Raw genomic sequence first — 14,997 nt, 5'->3', positions numbered from 1 at the left:
AGACTGATGTTTAATATTGTGGATCTGTGAAAGATAAATCAGTTTTATCAAATCCCGTGTGTCAGGTACTTACAGTCTCTACTACACTCACTATGTATACTAGAAAGGGCACTCGGCCCATCTGGTTTCAGCCCATGTTTCTGTTCCGTATCAGTTTATGAAAATCTATCCCTGCCGTTCCCCTCTTGCTCTCCCCGAGATGACAGGTTGCAACTAGTCACCACTCCGTGGGATAGGAAATTCCCCTTGAATTCCATAGAATCACAGAAATCTACAACACATTACAGACCTTTTGGCCCACAATGTTGTGCCGACCACGTAAATTAGTCTCTAAACTGCTTAGAATTACCCTATCGCATAGCCCTCTGTTTTCCTAAGCCCCATGTACCTATCTAAGAGTCTCTTAAAAGATCCTATTTTATCCGACTCTACCACCGTCGCTGGCAGTGCATTCCATACACAATCACCACTGTTGTTTAAAAATCTTAGCTCTGACATCTCTGTACCTACTTCCAAGCAGCTTAAACCTATTCCCCCTCGTGTTAGCCGTTTCAGCCCTGGGAAAAAGCCTCTGACTATCCACACGACCAATGCCTCTCATCATCTTATACACCTGCATGAATTCCCTGCATGATTTTTGCCCGGGCTGAACAAGACGATGAGTTCACTGTGGTTGTGACGTTGTTCAGGGCTCCGGACGAAGTTGGTTAAACTCCTTCTTCCCCGCTCTTTTCAATGTTTTCAGTCATTCTCACTAATTTCAAAGGTCTTCGCTTCGAACTGCTGGGTTGTTACAATGAACATCTGAAGTCTGACAGCAGACTAGCGAGTGAATGGAGCAGAGTCAGAAACCAAGTTGCCAGTCAGGGATTTGGGGCTCCAGAAAGAGATGGGGCCTGGAGTTTACGAGGAGGAGGAAGAAGAGAAACTGAACCTGTAGGATGTGGCTACGAATGAAAGATCAGACACATTTGGAAACTGCTTGATTGAAAAAAAAAACTGGTTAATTTCTGCAAAATACTGGAGGAAATCAACAGATCAGGCAGCAAATGTAGAGAGGAATAAATAGACTACGTTTAGGCCGAGACCCTTCAGCATGCCTAGACTGTGTACTCCTCTGCTTAGTTGCTACCTGAACTGCACAGTTCCGCCAGCATTGTGTGTGTGTGTGTGTGTGTGTGTGTGTGTGTGTTTCTAGCAACTGCGGAATCTCTTGTGTTTTATATCTGCCTCTGTAACAGGGTTATACGAGAGGCATTAGATAAATAGAATGCCTGTTGATATTGAGTATATTGTTTTTGGGAGCCGCTTTCCACGTTAAAACAGCAGCTGAGTTCTCTACACAGAAAAAAAACCCTGAGGTGTGGACATGAAACCGGTGCTAGCAGGAAAGTTTAATGGCACCGCGATTACCCATAAAGCCCTGAGTTTAAAATTTCGCTGTTTCTGAAGCAACGATCAAAAGTGCAGGCATCAAGGTCGATGACGTCACCGAATAGCACGCATGCACAAAGGACCTCCGGAGGATCGGTAAAGGTAAGAATGATTTTTCGGGCTGCTATCTTAAACACCGACTGAGGGACATTTGCTGTGAACTCTGGACATCATAGTCCGCAATCCTGGGACGGTCCTGCTCTCTCCCCTCTCTCTCAGCCCCGCGATCCGTACACGGGCGCCGGGAAGCTTCCGGCCGCTAAGGGTATGGGAACCGATGGATCTCTCAGACAGAGCTGAGCTCCAGCTATCTAAAATGTAAGGATTAGGAACTCGGAGAAAGGGAACAAAAATCTTTTACATCTCCAGTTGAGAAAATCACCTTTGTTCTATCTCCGATCACAAACAAGAGAAAATGTGCAGATGCTGGAAATCCAAGCAACACACACAAAATGCCGGAGGAACTCAGCATTAGGATTTTTTTCAATAGATGCTGCCTGGCCTGCTGAGCTCCTCCAGTATTTTATGTCAGTTGCTTGAGCTACCTCCTCTAGTTCTGCACTTTTCTACCGGTGAGAACATGTTTTGTCCCGTTCTCTCTGGGTACGTAATGATATCAAACACCTTTGTCCTGGGCAACAAGCAGCTTTCACATCACAAATGTGCCAGACTCCAATGAGGCAGACTACTGCCCTTCCCTTCATATTCATTGGCATTGCATTCACTGAGTTCAACACCATCTGTCACTTGGGAGAGGGTTCAGGGGAAATATTTATATACAATACAGAAACTGGCGTTACAGTATTGTGGTGATGCAAAATTTGCTGGAGAATTTGCAAGTGGGGAGTGATATTTGGAAATCTGACCTTTGAAAGTATCATTTAGCAAGCAAATCACATATGGACGGTTTGCAAAAGTTCTAGTCAGAAAATCCTTCATAACCCACAACAGGCCTGTTACATAGTTTGTGTGAGAGTGCAGATGAACTCGATCAAACCCAGAGGAGATCAAAGTTCTTATCGACAGTGATTTGCTAGCTGTTAAAAGAAATACCTCCCTATTTAAAATTCAGTGTGCATGTTGTCAGTGGGTAAATATTGCACAGCACAAGGTGTTTCAGCACACCGGTCATTACAAATTAGACGGTACATTGGTGGGAAGGCGGGGAGACCTCCAGTGCCCCTGATACCCTCACATACAAGATGTGCATACAGCTGCAGCCTGTAACCCTGCATTTTAAGGAGCTGAAGCTGGAAATGGATGAATTCTGGATCATCTAGGAGTTGGAGGGGGTGATAGTTATAACATCAAGAGAGGTGAGTTACACTCAAGGTGCAGGACACATTAAACTGGGTGAGAGTAAGGAAGGGGAATGAGGTTAAATAGCCATCACAGAGTACTCTTGGGGTCATCTCATACAACAACAGGTGGACCACTTTACAAACTGTTGGGGGGACGGGTTACCTGGCAGAGGAAAGTCAAATGTTCGGAAATTAAAACTAGCAGAGATCTAATATCCTAGTGGTAAGGCTTGCTATTGCTAGTGTGTGGAGTGGAGGGTGTTTGGTGAAACTAAATTTGCAGGGGGGAATTGGAGTCAGAATGCCAGAACAGATGGTGAAGCGGGTGAAATGAATTGACTTATACCATTCATATACATGAGGAGTAGAAATCTTCATATTACTTCTTCATCTAAATGTGCAATCTGTAATTTACAATAAATAGTTTATACTTAGGAGAGTCATTATAACAGAAACACAATTGTATCAGCATAAATTAATCAGTCTGTTGCCCTGGTGGAAGAAGCCGTCCAGGAGCCTGTTGGTCCAGCTTTTATGCTGCTGTACCATTTCCTGGAAGGTCGCAGCTGGAACAGTTTGTTGTTGGAGTGACTTGGGTCCACAATGATCCTTTGGGACTTTTTACGCACCTGTCTCTGTAAATGTCCTGAACAATGGGAAGCTCACAACTACAGATATGCCGGGCTGTCCGCATCACTCTCTGCAGAGCCCTACGATTGAGGGAAGTACAGTTCCCATATCAGGCAGTGATGCAGCCAGTCAGAATGCTCTCAATTGTGCCCCTGTAGAAAGTTCTTAGGATTTGGGGCCCCATCCCAAACTTCTTCAACCGTCTGAGGTGAAAGAGGCACACGGCCACGTACCACACAGCCGGTATGTACAGACCACATGAGATCCTTGGTGATGTTTATGCTGAGGAACTTAAAGCTGTTCACTCTCTCAACCCCAGATCCATTGATGTTAAAAGGGGTTAGCCTGTCTCCATTCCTTCTGTAGTCCACAACCAGTTCCCTTGTTTTTGTGACATTGAGGGAGAGGTTGCTTTCTTGACACCAGAAAGATGTTGTTCAGACCTCAGATAGAGTCAGCAGACAAAAGGTTAAGCATGGTATGATGAACGTGCTGAGCTGTATATATCACAATGCAAGAAGCATTGTAGGAAAGCCCGATGAGCTCATGACAGGGAATTTGATATTGTAGCCATTATTGGGACTTGGTTGCTCCCAACACTCTGAGAGATTTAGAAAAAAAAAACTTTGTAGAGATCGCAGACTATGCTTAGAAACAAAGATTGATATAGTAAGCGATTTTAACTTTTTATATATTGAGTGGAATTCCCATACTGTAAAAGGACTAAATGGAGTAGAGTTTGTCAAATGTGCTCTTAATCATGACGTCGTATTCCCGACATAGAGGTGTGCGGTAAGCTGATAGGAAATGATCTTGCATTAGTGACAGAAGTTTGTGTATGGGAACACTTTGTATCTAGCGATCGTAATGACATAAGGTTCCAAGTAAATATGGAAAAAGAGAGGGCTGGACCATGGTTTGAGTTTCTAAATTGGAGAAAAGACAATTTTGATGGTATCAGAAAGATCTAATAAGTGTGGATTGGGACTGGCGGTTTTTCTAGCAAAGGAGTACTTGTAAGTGTGAGTTCTTCAGAAGTGAGGGAGTAGAGTTTGTATGTGCCTGCCAGAATAAAAGTGGTAAGGTAACTGGTACAGTGAAACTTGGGTTTCAAGAGATATTGAGACCTCGGATATTTTGTTCCTCTAAGTGTCTCAGACTGCTGGGCGCTACCAAGACTCATTAATGACTGACTCATTAATCATCATTCCAAGCCCTGAGCTTATCTAACTTTTTGTTTAGTCGTCTTCTGTTGGTTCCTAGAAGCTTCCCAATAGTTTTTTTGTTCTTTTGTTTGTCCTGTCTTTGTCTTTTATGTTGGTTTTGGCTTCTCATTTCAGCCATAGTTGTGTCCTCCTGCCTTTCCAATGCTTCCATTTCTTTGGGATATATCTGTCACTCAGCTCCCAAATTGCTCCCAGAAACTCCAGCCATTGCTGCTACGTTGTCACTCCTAACTTTTCCCTCCCAAACACGTTTGGCCAGCTCCTCTGTTACAGAAACATGGAGAAGTTCAGTACAGAAACAAGCTATTTGACCCATCTGGTCAATGCCAAAAAAAATTTAAGCTGTCTAATGCAACGACCTGCACTGGGAACATCGCCCTCCATACCCCTACCATACAGGTACCTATCAAACTTCCCTTAATTGAGAAATCGAGTTCATATTCACCACTTGTGCTGGCATCTCTTTCCACACTCTCACGACCATTTCAGTAAAGAGCTTTCCCAAATGTTCCTGTTAAATTTTCACCATCCCCACTTACCCATGACCTCTGGTTGTCATCCTACCCAACCTCAGTGGAAAAAGCTGCTTGCATTTACCCGATCTATACCCTCATAATTTTGTAGACTTATAACAAATCCTCAGAGCAATGTCTAATTTCCTTGTTTATGTTTAGAGCCTTTTTTAGGTTTATGAAATGATGAGGGATGTTGATCGTGTGGATAGCCAGATGTTTGTTACATCGGCCTTTATAAATCTAAGTATAGAGTATAACAGTTGGAATGTAATGGTGAAGGGGTATTAGACATTGTTAAGACTGAATTTGGAGTATTCTGTGCAGTTTTGGTCACCTAATTACAGGAAGGATATTAATAAGGTTGAAAGAGTGCAGAGAAGGTTTACAAGGATGTTGCTGGGACTTGAGAAGGTGAGTTACAGAGAAAGATTGAATGGGTTAGGACTTTGTTCCCTGGAATGTAGGAGAATGAGGGGTGATTTGATAGAAGTGTATAAAATTATGATAGGTATAGATAGAGTGAATGCAAGCAGGCTTTTTCCACTGAGGCCAGGGGAGAAAAAAAAACAGAGGTCATGGGTTAAGGGTGAAGGGGGAAAAGTTTAAAGGGAACATTAGGGGGTGCTTCTTCACTCAGAGAGTGGTGGGAGTGTGGAATGAGCTGCCAGATGAAGTAGTGAATGCGGACTCACTTTTGACATTTAAGAAAAACTTGGACAGGTATATGGATGAGATGGGTTTGGAGAGATATGGCCCAGGTGCAGGTCAGTGGGACTAGGCAGAAAAATGGTTCTGCATAGCCATGAAGGGCCAAAAGACCTGTTTCTGTGCTGTAATGTTCCATGGTTCTATAGTTGAAATTTCCCAGGGAAGAAATGGCTAACATGAGGGGGCATCATTTTAAGCTGCATGGAAGTAGATACCAAGGGGATTTTGGGGTAAGATTTTACACAGAGAGTGGTGGGTGCGAGAAATGCACTGCCGGATATTTGTGTGAGAGTGCTTCAGTTACTGTGGGGCCAGCAACCCATGCAACTCAGTTGGAACAGGGAATAATACCAATGGCGAGAGTCAAACTGAGCCAGGTCACCAATTGAAGATGGCAGAAATGCCCCATTCTTATAGAGACAGGAGGAGCATCAGAGAGTTTGATGGTCATTTCAGATACCAGCAATCTGCCCAGTTAGAAGATGATTTCTCTCTCCAACTTGGGATGAACTTTACTGTAACAGTGTGATGTCAGATCACACCTTGACAACTCAAGTGATCTCATATGAAATGTTGTCCTACCCCATTGATGGATTTTGTAAATCTTTTTTACAGGTTAAAAATGTAAAGGAATTTGTCTACGGGAATCTCAAACACAACTCACCAGTTTTGCTGTCTTTGTCCAGATATTTAAGAAGTGCAGCAAGGGTTTCACACGATCATCCTTCCTGCTCAGACGGTGGGGAGGGATTCACTCGATTGTCCTTCCTGCTCAGACTGTATGGAGGGATTCACTCTGTCATCTAACTGACTGGCACACCCATCGTTTTACATGGGAGTTCACCTGCTCAGACAGTGGGAATGGATTCACTCGGTCATTTCAACTGAAGGTACTTCAGCAAGTTCACACTGGGCAGAGGCTGGACATCTGCTGAACTTGTGGGAAAGGATTCACTCGGTCATCTGACCTAATGGCTCACCAGCGAGTTCACACCAGGGAGTGGCCGTTCACCTGCTCAGACTCTGGGAAGGGATTCACTCGGTCATCTGAAGTAATGGCTCACCAGCGAGTTCACACTGGGGAGAGGCCGTTCATCTGCTCAGAATGTGGAAAGGGATTCATTTCGCCATCTAAACTGAAGATACATCAGAGAGTTCACACTGGAGAGAGGCCATTCACCTGCTCAGATTGTGGGAAGGGATTCACTCAGTCATCCTACCTACTGGTACACCAGTCAGTTCACACTGGTGAAAGGGCGTTCACTTGCTCAGAGTGTGGGAAAGGATTTACTCAATCATCCACCCTAATGGCTCACCAGCGAGTTCATAGTGGGGAGCGGCTGTTCACCTGCTCGGACTGTGGGAGGGGGTTCACTCGGTCATATAAACTGAAGGTACATCAGCGAGTTCACACTGGAGAGAGGCCATTCACCTGCTCGGACTGTGGGAAGGGATTCACTCAGTCATCTGTACTGAAGTTACATCAGCGAGTTCACACTGGGGAGCGGCCGTTCACCTGCTCAGACTGTGGGAAGGGATTCACTTGCTCATCTCAACTGAAGGTACATCAGCGAGTTCATACTGGGGAGAGGCCGTTCACCTGTTCAGTCTGTGGGAAGGGATTCACTCGGTCATCTGACCTAATGGCTCACCAGCGAGTTCACACCAGGGAGTGGCCGTTCACCTGCTCAGACTCTGGGAAGGGATTCACTCGGTCATCTGAAGTAATGGCTCACCAGCGAGTTCACACTGGGGAGAGGCCGTTCATCTGCTCAGAATGTGGAAAGGGATTCATTTCGCCATCTAAACTGAAGATACATCAGAGAGTTCACACTGGAGAGAGGCCATTCACCTGCTCAGATTGTGGAAAGGGATTCATTTCGCCATCTAAACTGAAGATACATCAGAGAGTTCACACTGGAGAGAGGCCATTCACCTGCTCGGACTGTGGGAAGGGATTCACTCAGTCATCTGTACTGAAGTTACATCAGCGAGTTCACACTGGGGAGCGGCCGTTCACCTGCTCAGACTGTGGGAAGGGATTCACTTGCTCATCTCAACTGAAGGTACATCAGCGAGTTCATACTGGGGAGAGGCCGTTCACCTGTTCAGTCTGTGGGAAGGGATTCACTTTGTCACCTCACCTACTGAGACACCAGTTAGTTCACACTGGGGAGTGGCCATTCACTTGCTCAGTCTGTGGAAAGGGATTCACTGAATCATCTGTCCTGCAGAGACACCAATCAGTTCACACTGGCAAGTGGCAGTTCACCTGCTCAGACTGTGGGAAGGGATTCAATCGGTCATCTCACCTGCTGTTACACCAGTCAGCCCATACAGGGAAAGGGCCGTTCACCTGCTCAGTCTGTGGGAAGGGTTTCATTTCATCATCTCAACTGAAGATACATCAGCGATTTCACACCGGGGAGAGGCCTTTCTCCTGCACAGACTGTGGGAAGGGATTCACTATGTCATCTCATCTGAAGGTACACCAGCGAGTTCACACTGGGGAGAGGCCATTCACTTGCTCAGACTGTGGGAAGGGATTCACTTCGTCATCTCAACTGAAGGTACATCAGAGAGTTCACACTGGGGAGAGGCCATTCACCTGCTCAGACTGTGGGAAGGGATTCACTTCGTCATCTCAACTGAAGGTACATCAGAGAGTTCACACTGGGGAGAGGCCGTTCACCTGCTCAGACTGTGGGAAGGGATTCACTCGGACATATCAACTACAGAGACACCAGCGAGTTCACACTGGGTAGAGGCCAATTTCATGCTCAGACTTTGGGAAAAAATTCTCTCAGCTAAATCAACCAATGTATATCACTGTTGACACTGGGGATATTCCGTTCACCTGCTGTGAATGTGGGAACCAATTCACTCAGTGAACTAACCTTATGTAGCTCTTGCTTTGGCTAGTAGCTTAATATAACTGGTGATAGACCCCAGCCTGGCTAAACTTAAGAAATATCATTTGGATGGATGCTGTGTGATGTGTCCCCTGCTACAAATCAGAACCCTGAAATAACAGTAAACAATATGTGATTAAACAATTGAGCTTTGTAATTCATACTTTGACCAGAGGGTTAGTAAAGAAAACAAATTTAAGAAAAAGAAAAAGGACCCACTCTCTCCATTTGCATTTTCTCATTTCTCCCTGGCAAAAGACCATGAAAATCTCTCTTCCAGACTCACAAGAAAGAACATTTCTGTCATTGGATAGCCCCATAGTCGTAGCCTAAACATTGCTGCTACTGAGAAACCATTACTTCAGCTGGGAAACTTTACTGAGAGGTCCTTACATTAGCAGTGAAACCTTACAGCATGTAAGACTTGTGACACACTACTGGGTTCACACTGGGGAGAAAGTTTCAATGAGCTGCATGCTGGATATTTGTCCATCACCATTGCTGAATGCAACTTCGAGACTGACTGTCGGTGCTGAACTCTGCAATTATTGCTGCTGCTCACCACACCCAGTTCTGCACCCTGGTCACTGGGCATGGGAGGAGTTTCTTCTGCTGCACATTCACCTTTAATGGGACTGGAGTTTAATATTCTGGATCTGAGACAAATAAATCAATTATATTTTAAACTCTGTCTCTGGTACTTACTGAATTTATAACACACCTAGTGTACAGTAGAGAGTCAACTCAAGCCAGCTGGACGCTGCCAGTGATTCAGTTCCATGACAGTCCTTTTAAATCCTCTCCTGTTGTTCATCTCTCACTCTCCCTGGGTGGTGAGATCCACCACTGGATCCATATTCCAGTGGTGACGGATTCCAAACAGACACAACTCTGTGGTGAAGAGGTTTCCTTTGAGTTTTCTGCAGAGTGAAGAAGTCGAGGAGAAGGAAATCAGAAGTGGGGTGTGGCAATGTCAGAGTTGAAACATTTTGAAGCTGATTGACAGAGAAAATCTTTTGTTTGTCTGACTGATAACACGAACAATACCTGTGTTGAAGTGCTCCACTGTTTGAGGAACTGTGTGTGTTCGGAAATGCTTTATCTATTAAGGGAGTTGTTCCTGCTTGTTTATCTTGTAATATTATATCTGGATCGTTGTTATGGATTGTCCTATCTGAAATAATGTATTGATTAATGTATAATTTTGTCACCATTTCATCTGCTCAGATCGTTGGGATGTCTCCCATGGAGGATCATACTCGTTCAACTGATTAATATTTCCTTCCATAGTGATGATTAATTTTTCTGATTTGGCCTGTCATTTAAGATTTCTGGTCTGTATTTCTTATCACAATTGCATATACACACATGGAGTGCTGAATCCAGTTCATTTTTGATGAAAACATATATACCTAGAAGTTTTATCTGACTGTTCTGTGATATTTTTTTATTTCATGTGTGTTATTTCCCTTCCTCCATCTGTCCAAGGTAGTGTTAATCTAAGTGGGTTTGAGTGTAAATAGTCTTTTCTAAAGCTTTCTTAAGTTATTGTTTATCTTTCTAAATTATACTAATTGAAATGGGACCAAGATATTTTTATAAAAAAAGAAGTCAATGTCAGTATTGATGAAAGTGTGTATTGCCTGTGTTGTATTTGTTAGTTATTGAGCTCTATTTGGTAGTTTTTTTTTTAAAGTCTTGAACTGAATTTTGTCAAAGGTTTTCCCTATTTTGCAGTACTTTCTATTTTTGTTGCTTGTTGATATTCCAGATATGTGGGTATCAAGTGTCCCGGTGAAGGATCTTGGCCCGAAATGTTTATTCCCATCCATAGATGCTGCCTGACATGCTGAGCTTCTCCAGCACTTTGTGTGTAGTTCTCTAGATTTCTTGCAACTGCAGGTCCTCTTGTTTCCCAGATACTTATATGTTTCTTGAAAGAAGAAGCCAAGAACAAGCTGGTAGTGGGGTTGAGTGGCTCTGTTGGTAAAATATTAAATGAAATCATTAGAAAGAAGTGGCGTAGGGTAGGAAGGTGTAAAATCTGTGGGTAGAATTAAGGAACAGCAAATGTAAAAAAGAATCCCTGATGAGAATTGCACAGAGACCCCCAAACAGTAGTAAGTATGTGGTCCTCAAATTACAATGGGAGATAGAAAATGCGTGCCAAGAGGGCAATGTTACAGTAGTCATGGGGGATTGTCATGCAGGTAATTAGGAAAATTAGGATGGTGTTGGTCTCAAGAGGAGGAATTCCTGGAATGCCTACAAGATGCTTTTTTAGAGCAGCTCGTGATTGAGTTCACTTGGGGGTCAGCTATTCTGGATTGGGTGTTGTAATAAACCAGAATTAATTAGGTCACTTAAGTCCAAAGAACCTTTAGGGGTAAGTGATCTTAATCTGATCTAATTCACCCTGACATTAGAGAAGGAGAAGCTAAAGTCAGGTGGAATAAAGAGAATTAGAGGGGCACGAGAAAAAAATTGTTCAAAATTGATCTAAAAAAAACATGGGCCGGGACGAAAACAGATCAGCAATGTCTGGAATTTTTGGAAGGCACAGGATATATACTGTGGCATGCAAAAGTTTGGGCACCCCTGTTCAAAATTTCTTTTACTGTGATTAGATAAGTGAGTAAAAGATGACTTGATTATAAAAGGCATAAAGTTAAAGATGACACTTTTTAAATATATTTTAAGCAAGATTACATTTTTATTTCCATCTTTTACAATTTCAAAATAACAAAAAAGGAAAAGGGCCCGAAGCAAAGGTTTGGGCACCCTGCATGGTCGTTACTGAGTAAAACCCCCTTTGGCAAGTATCACAGCTTGTAAACACTTTTTGTAGCCAACCAACAGTCTTTCAGTTCTTGTTTGAGTAAATTTCTGGGTTCACTCATAAGTAGCAAACTACTGACTGTGGAAATTACAAATGAGAATATTATTCAGGTCACAGAGCAGCAGTACTGAAACAGGCCCTTCTAGTCCATGCTGACCTGTTTTTGTTGTTACTGCCTGGTTCCAGCTACCTGCACCACAGCCTCCATGCACCTCCCATCCACGTCCTCACCCAAATTCCTTTTCAGTGTCTAAATCGAACCCATATCCTCCACTTCCACTGGCAGCTCATTCCACACTCTCACCAAACTCCAAGTGAAGAATTCCCCTTCAGATTCCCCGAAAATAATTTACTTTCACCCTGAACGTATGTCCAATGTCAGGGTGAGAGGGAGGACGGGGCACAGAGGGAAGACAGTAAGGGAAGGTGGTGGTCGAGTGCAGAGAGGGAAACAGACTGGAGAGTTTATACTTAATATCTTTCAGAAAAAGTAATTGTTTGAACTTACTGCAAACCTGCTATCCATACCCTGTACGTTATTGATCTAGATGACAAGTAGCAGTGTTTGACGTTCAAAGTAAATATTGTTATCAGAGCACACATATGTCACCACATACAACCCTGAGATTGTTTTTCCTACAGGAACACTTAGCAAATCTATACAATAGTAAAAGGATCAATGGAAGTTCAACTAGAGCATAGAATTCAACAAACCGTGCAAATGCAAATATATTCAAATATCAATGAATAATGAGAGCAATGTGGGTTAACCCTGGGGAACCTCACTGGGCTCGGGCCTCGAGTCCAATAAACAGCCTCCCACCATCACTCTCTGCTTCCTACCATCAAAACAACTGTGCATCCAGTGAGCCAGCTTTCCCTGGATCCCGTGTGATCTGACTTTCCACAGCAACTTACCATGCTGAACCGTATCAAAGGCCTCCCTGATGCCCATATCAGCCACGATCCTGGGACAGAGGTGTCACCGATCAGAGGGCACAGATTTAAGCAGAGGATGAAGAGGTTTAGAGGGATCTGAGGGGGAGATTTCTCACTCAGAGGGTAGCTGAAATCTGGAACTCACACCCCTCAGGTTTCCTTAAAATATATCACCTCACATCGTTAACATATAACCTGTCGCGGATCAGAACAAAGACTGCGTGGAGAGGGAAGGCGGGTGGGGAAGGGGGATGATGCGGGAGGGTGGCACAGCTGTAAGGGGTAAGGGGAGAGCAACTGCAAAATGGAGACAAGGAGTGTCTAGACTTACTATCTGAATACAAGTAATTGTTTGAACTTACTTGCTGAAAAATGCTAATTATACCCTGTACATTCTCAACGAAATTATTGACATAGATGACAAGCAGCAATGTGTAACCCTGGGGAACACCACTAGACACGGGCCTCGAGTCCAATAAACAGCCTCCCACCATCACTCTCTGCTTCCTACCATCAAGACAACTGTGCATCCAGTGAGCCAGCTCTCCCTGGATCCCATGTGATCTGACTTTCCACAGCAACTTACCATGCTGAACCTATTCAAAGACCTCACTGATGCCCATATCAGCCACGATCCTGGGACAGTAGGGTTACAAGTCAGAGGGCATAGATTTAAACACTGGATGAATAAATTTCGAGGGATCTGAGGAGGAGATTTTTCACTCAGAGGGTGGCTGAAATCTGGAACTCACTGCCCGAGGTGGTGGTGGAGGCAGGTCCCTTCACAACATTTACGAAGAGGATGAGCATTGAAACTGCCGAGATACAGTCGGCTGTGAACCAAGTGCTGATAAATGGGACAAGTGTAGACAGTGAGTGGATGGTCAGAACAGGTATGGCCGGCCAAAGGCCTGTTTCCGTGCTGTGTGATCCACCACTCCGGACATGGTAAATTAACGATGGTGGCACCGCAAGGCATTGATTTCAAAACTCCACACCCCTCTCTAACCTGAAGTAAACCAAACTGCACCCCTTTCTCACCTCTGTGAATATCTGTTTCTGTCAAGGTAGCATAGAGATTGGTCACTTCTGCTAAACCACTGGCAATTGATGAAGTTCCCGTGTCGTCTTCCATTAATGCAGCTGCCTTACATCTCTGTCACTCTATTCCAGCTGCTACCATCCGGGAAGCAGTACCACAGCATAAAAACCAGGACCAACAGGCTCTGGGACAGCTTCTTTCACCAGGCCATCAGACTGATGAACGTACTCTATATTACACTCTGTTTTAATTATTATAAACTATTATAAATTACAATGATTGCACGTTGCACATTTAGATGGAGATAATGTAAAGATTTTTACTCCTCATTAATGTATGAAATAAAGTCAATTCAACTCACTTCCTGATTCCGTGCCTGACCTGCTCGCCTCTGGGTATCCTCCGTCAACAAGCTTCTTCCTCAGTCACCATCTGTGAGGTTACACAAACAAAAAAAAAACATAAAATGATCTATTAGACTGCTCCTGTATCCCTTTACCCCTGAACATGTTCTCCTGTTAAAACTCTCTCCTCAGCCCCTTCCCGATTCCCTTTCACTTTCAGAATCCCGATATGCCAGCATATCCGAATTCACTGTAAGGACATTTATACGTCACAGGAGGATGTAGAAACCCGTGTCCTCTGATGCACAGGTCACTGACACACCCTCCCCCTTCCCAATCTGCACTCGCAGCCCATGATGGAGACAGCTGTCCTAGACTCTGAGACTCTGTAACACACAATCTTGTAACTCATAATCTTGTGAACAGCAATCTTAGACAGTCATTAATATGAAGAGTGAATTGTTGTTTCCTGAAAGGACACGCGAGCTAAGCTGTCTGATCCAGTTCACCAGATCGTCCCTTGTTTACAACTTAATTTGTCTCGGGACCATCCTCCCCGTATCACGGAATGTGCAATCATCCCACTTTCACCCAAAAGAACCCAACCCGCCTACAAACCCACACCCACACTCCACTCATAACCTCTACCCACACACACAGACAGAGCCCATTCTCCCCAAACACCTTGGAGAACCACAAGAAATTGACCCTACAGCCCTGGCTCGGTCGCAAAGTTAAAACCGGGGCTGAGGAGAGCCTGGAGCTCACAGCCACCCGGTAGAGCTCGGGCCAGGCCCTTTCTCACTGCTACCGGCCCCCGATTTACACAAACCCGACATCAGCCTCTGTCTACCGCCGCTCGGACTGTCACAGACCCAGTGTTGCGACGCTTAGTGTCGGCAGCGCGCCTGCGCGTCTCCCTATGGTCCAGACTCTGGCCGAGGGTTCCCACAGCGCCACCACTGGCCAGAGCCGGAGGGACAGCGCAGAGAGCTCGGCCGTTCGGCTCTTTCGCTGGGACACGCCGAACTCCCCATCAACTCCATCCAGCTGGAATGTAATAACCATCAAATATAATTCCTGTCAGCGATTAGCTGTCTGAGTGAT

At 44.5% G+C, this 14,997-nt stretch overlaps 1 protein-coding gene across 1 annotated transcript; it reads left to right on the top strand.

Annotated features, from left to right (window-relative positions):
* Positions 1–1,509: 1,509 nt before the first annotated feature.
* Positions 1,510–12,727, top strand: LOC132390325 (zinc finger protein 585A-like). The gene is made up of 2 exons (XM_059962932.1): positions 1,510–1,536; positions 6,430–12,727. Exon 2 carries the CDS (start codon positions 6,786–6,788, stop codon positions 8,577–8,579), a length of 1,794 nt encoding a protein of 597 aa, XP_059818915.1. The 5' UTR covers positions 1,510–1,536; positions 6,430–6,785; the 3' UTR covers positions 8,580–12,727.
* The last annotated feature ends 2,270 nt before the right edge of the window (positions 12,728–14,997 follow it).

Source organism: Hypanus sabinus, unplaced genomic scaffold (assembly GCF_030144855.1).
Source record: "Hypanus sabinus isolate sHypSab1 unplaced genomic scaffold, sHypSab1.hap1 scaffold_860, whole genome shotgun sequence".
Classification (NCBI taxonomy): domain Eukaryota; kingdom Metazoa; phylum Chordata; class Chondrichthyes; order Myliobatiformes; family Dasyatidae; genus Hypanus; species Hypanus sabinus.
This window is presented reverse-complemented; position numbering and strand designations above follow the sequence as displayed.

Bases quoted from the DNA above. Each gene is read 5' to 3' on its own strand.
- LOC132390325 (XM_059962932.1), top strand. From the start codon at position 6,786: ATGGCTCACCAGCGAGTTCACACCAGGGAGTGGCCGTTCACCTGCTCA.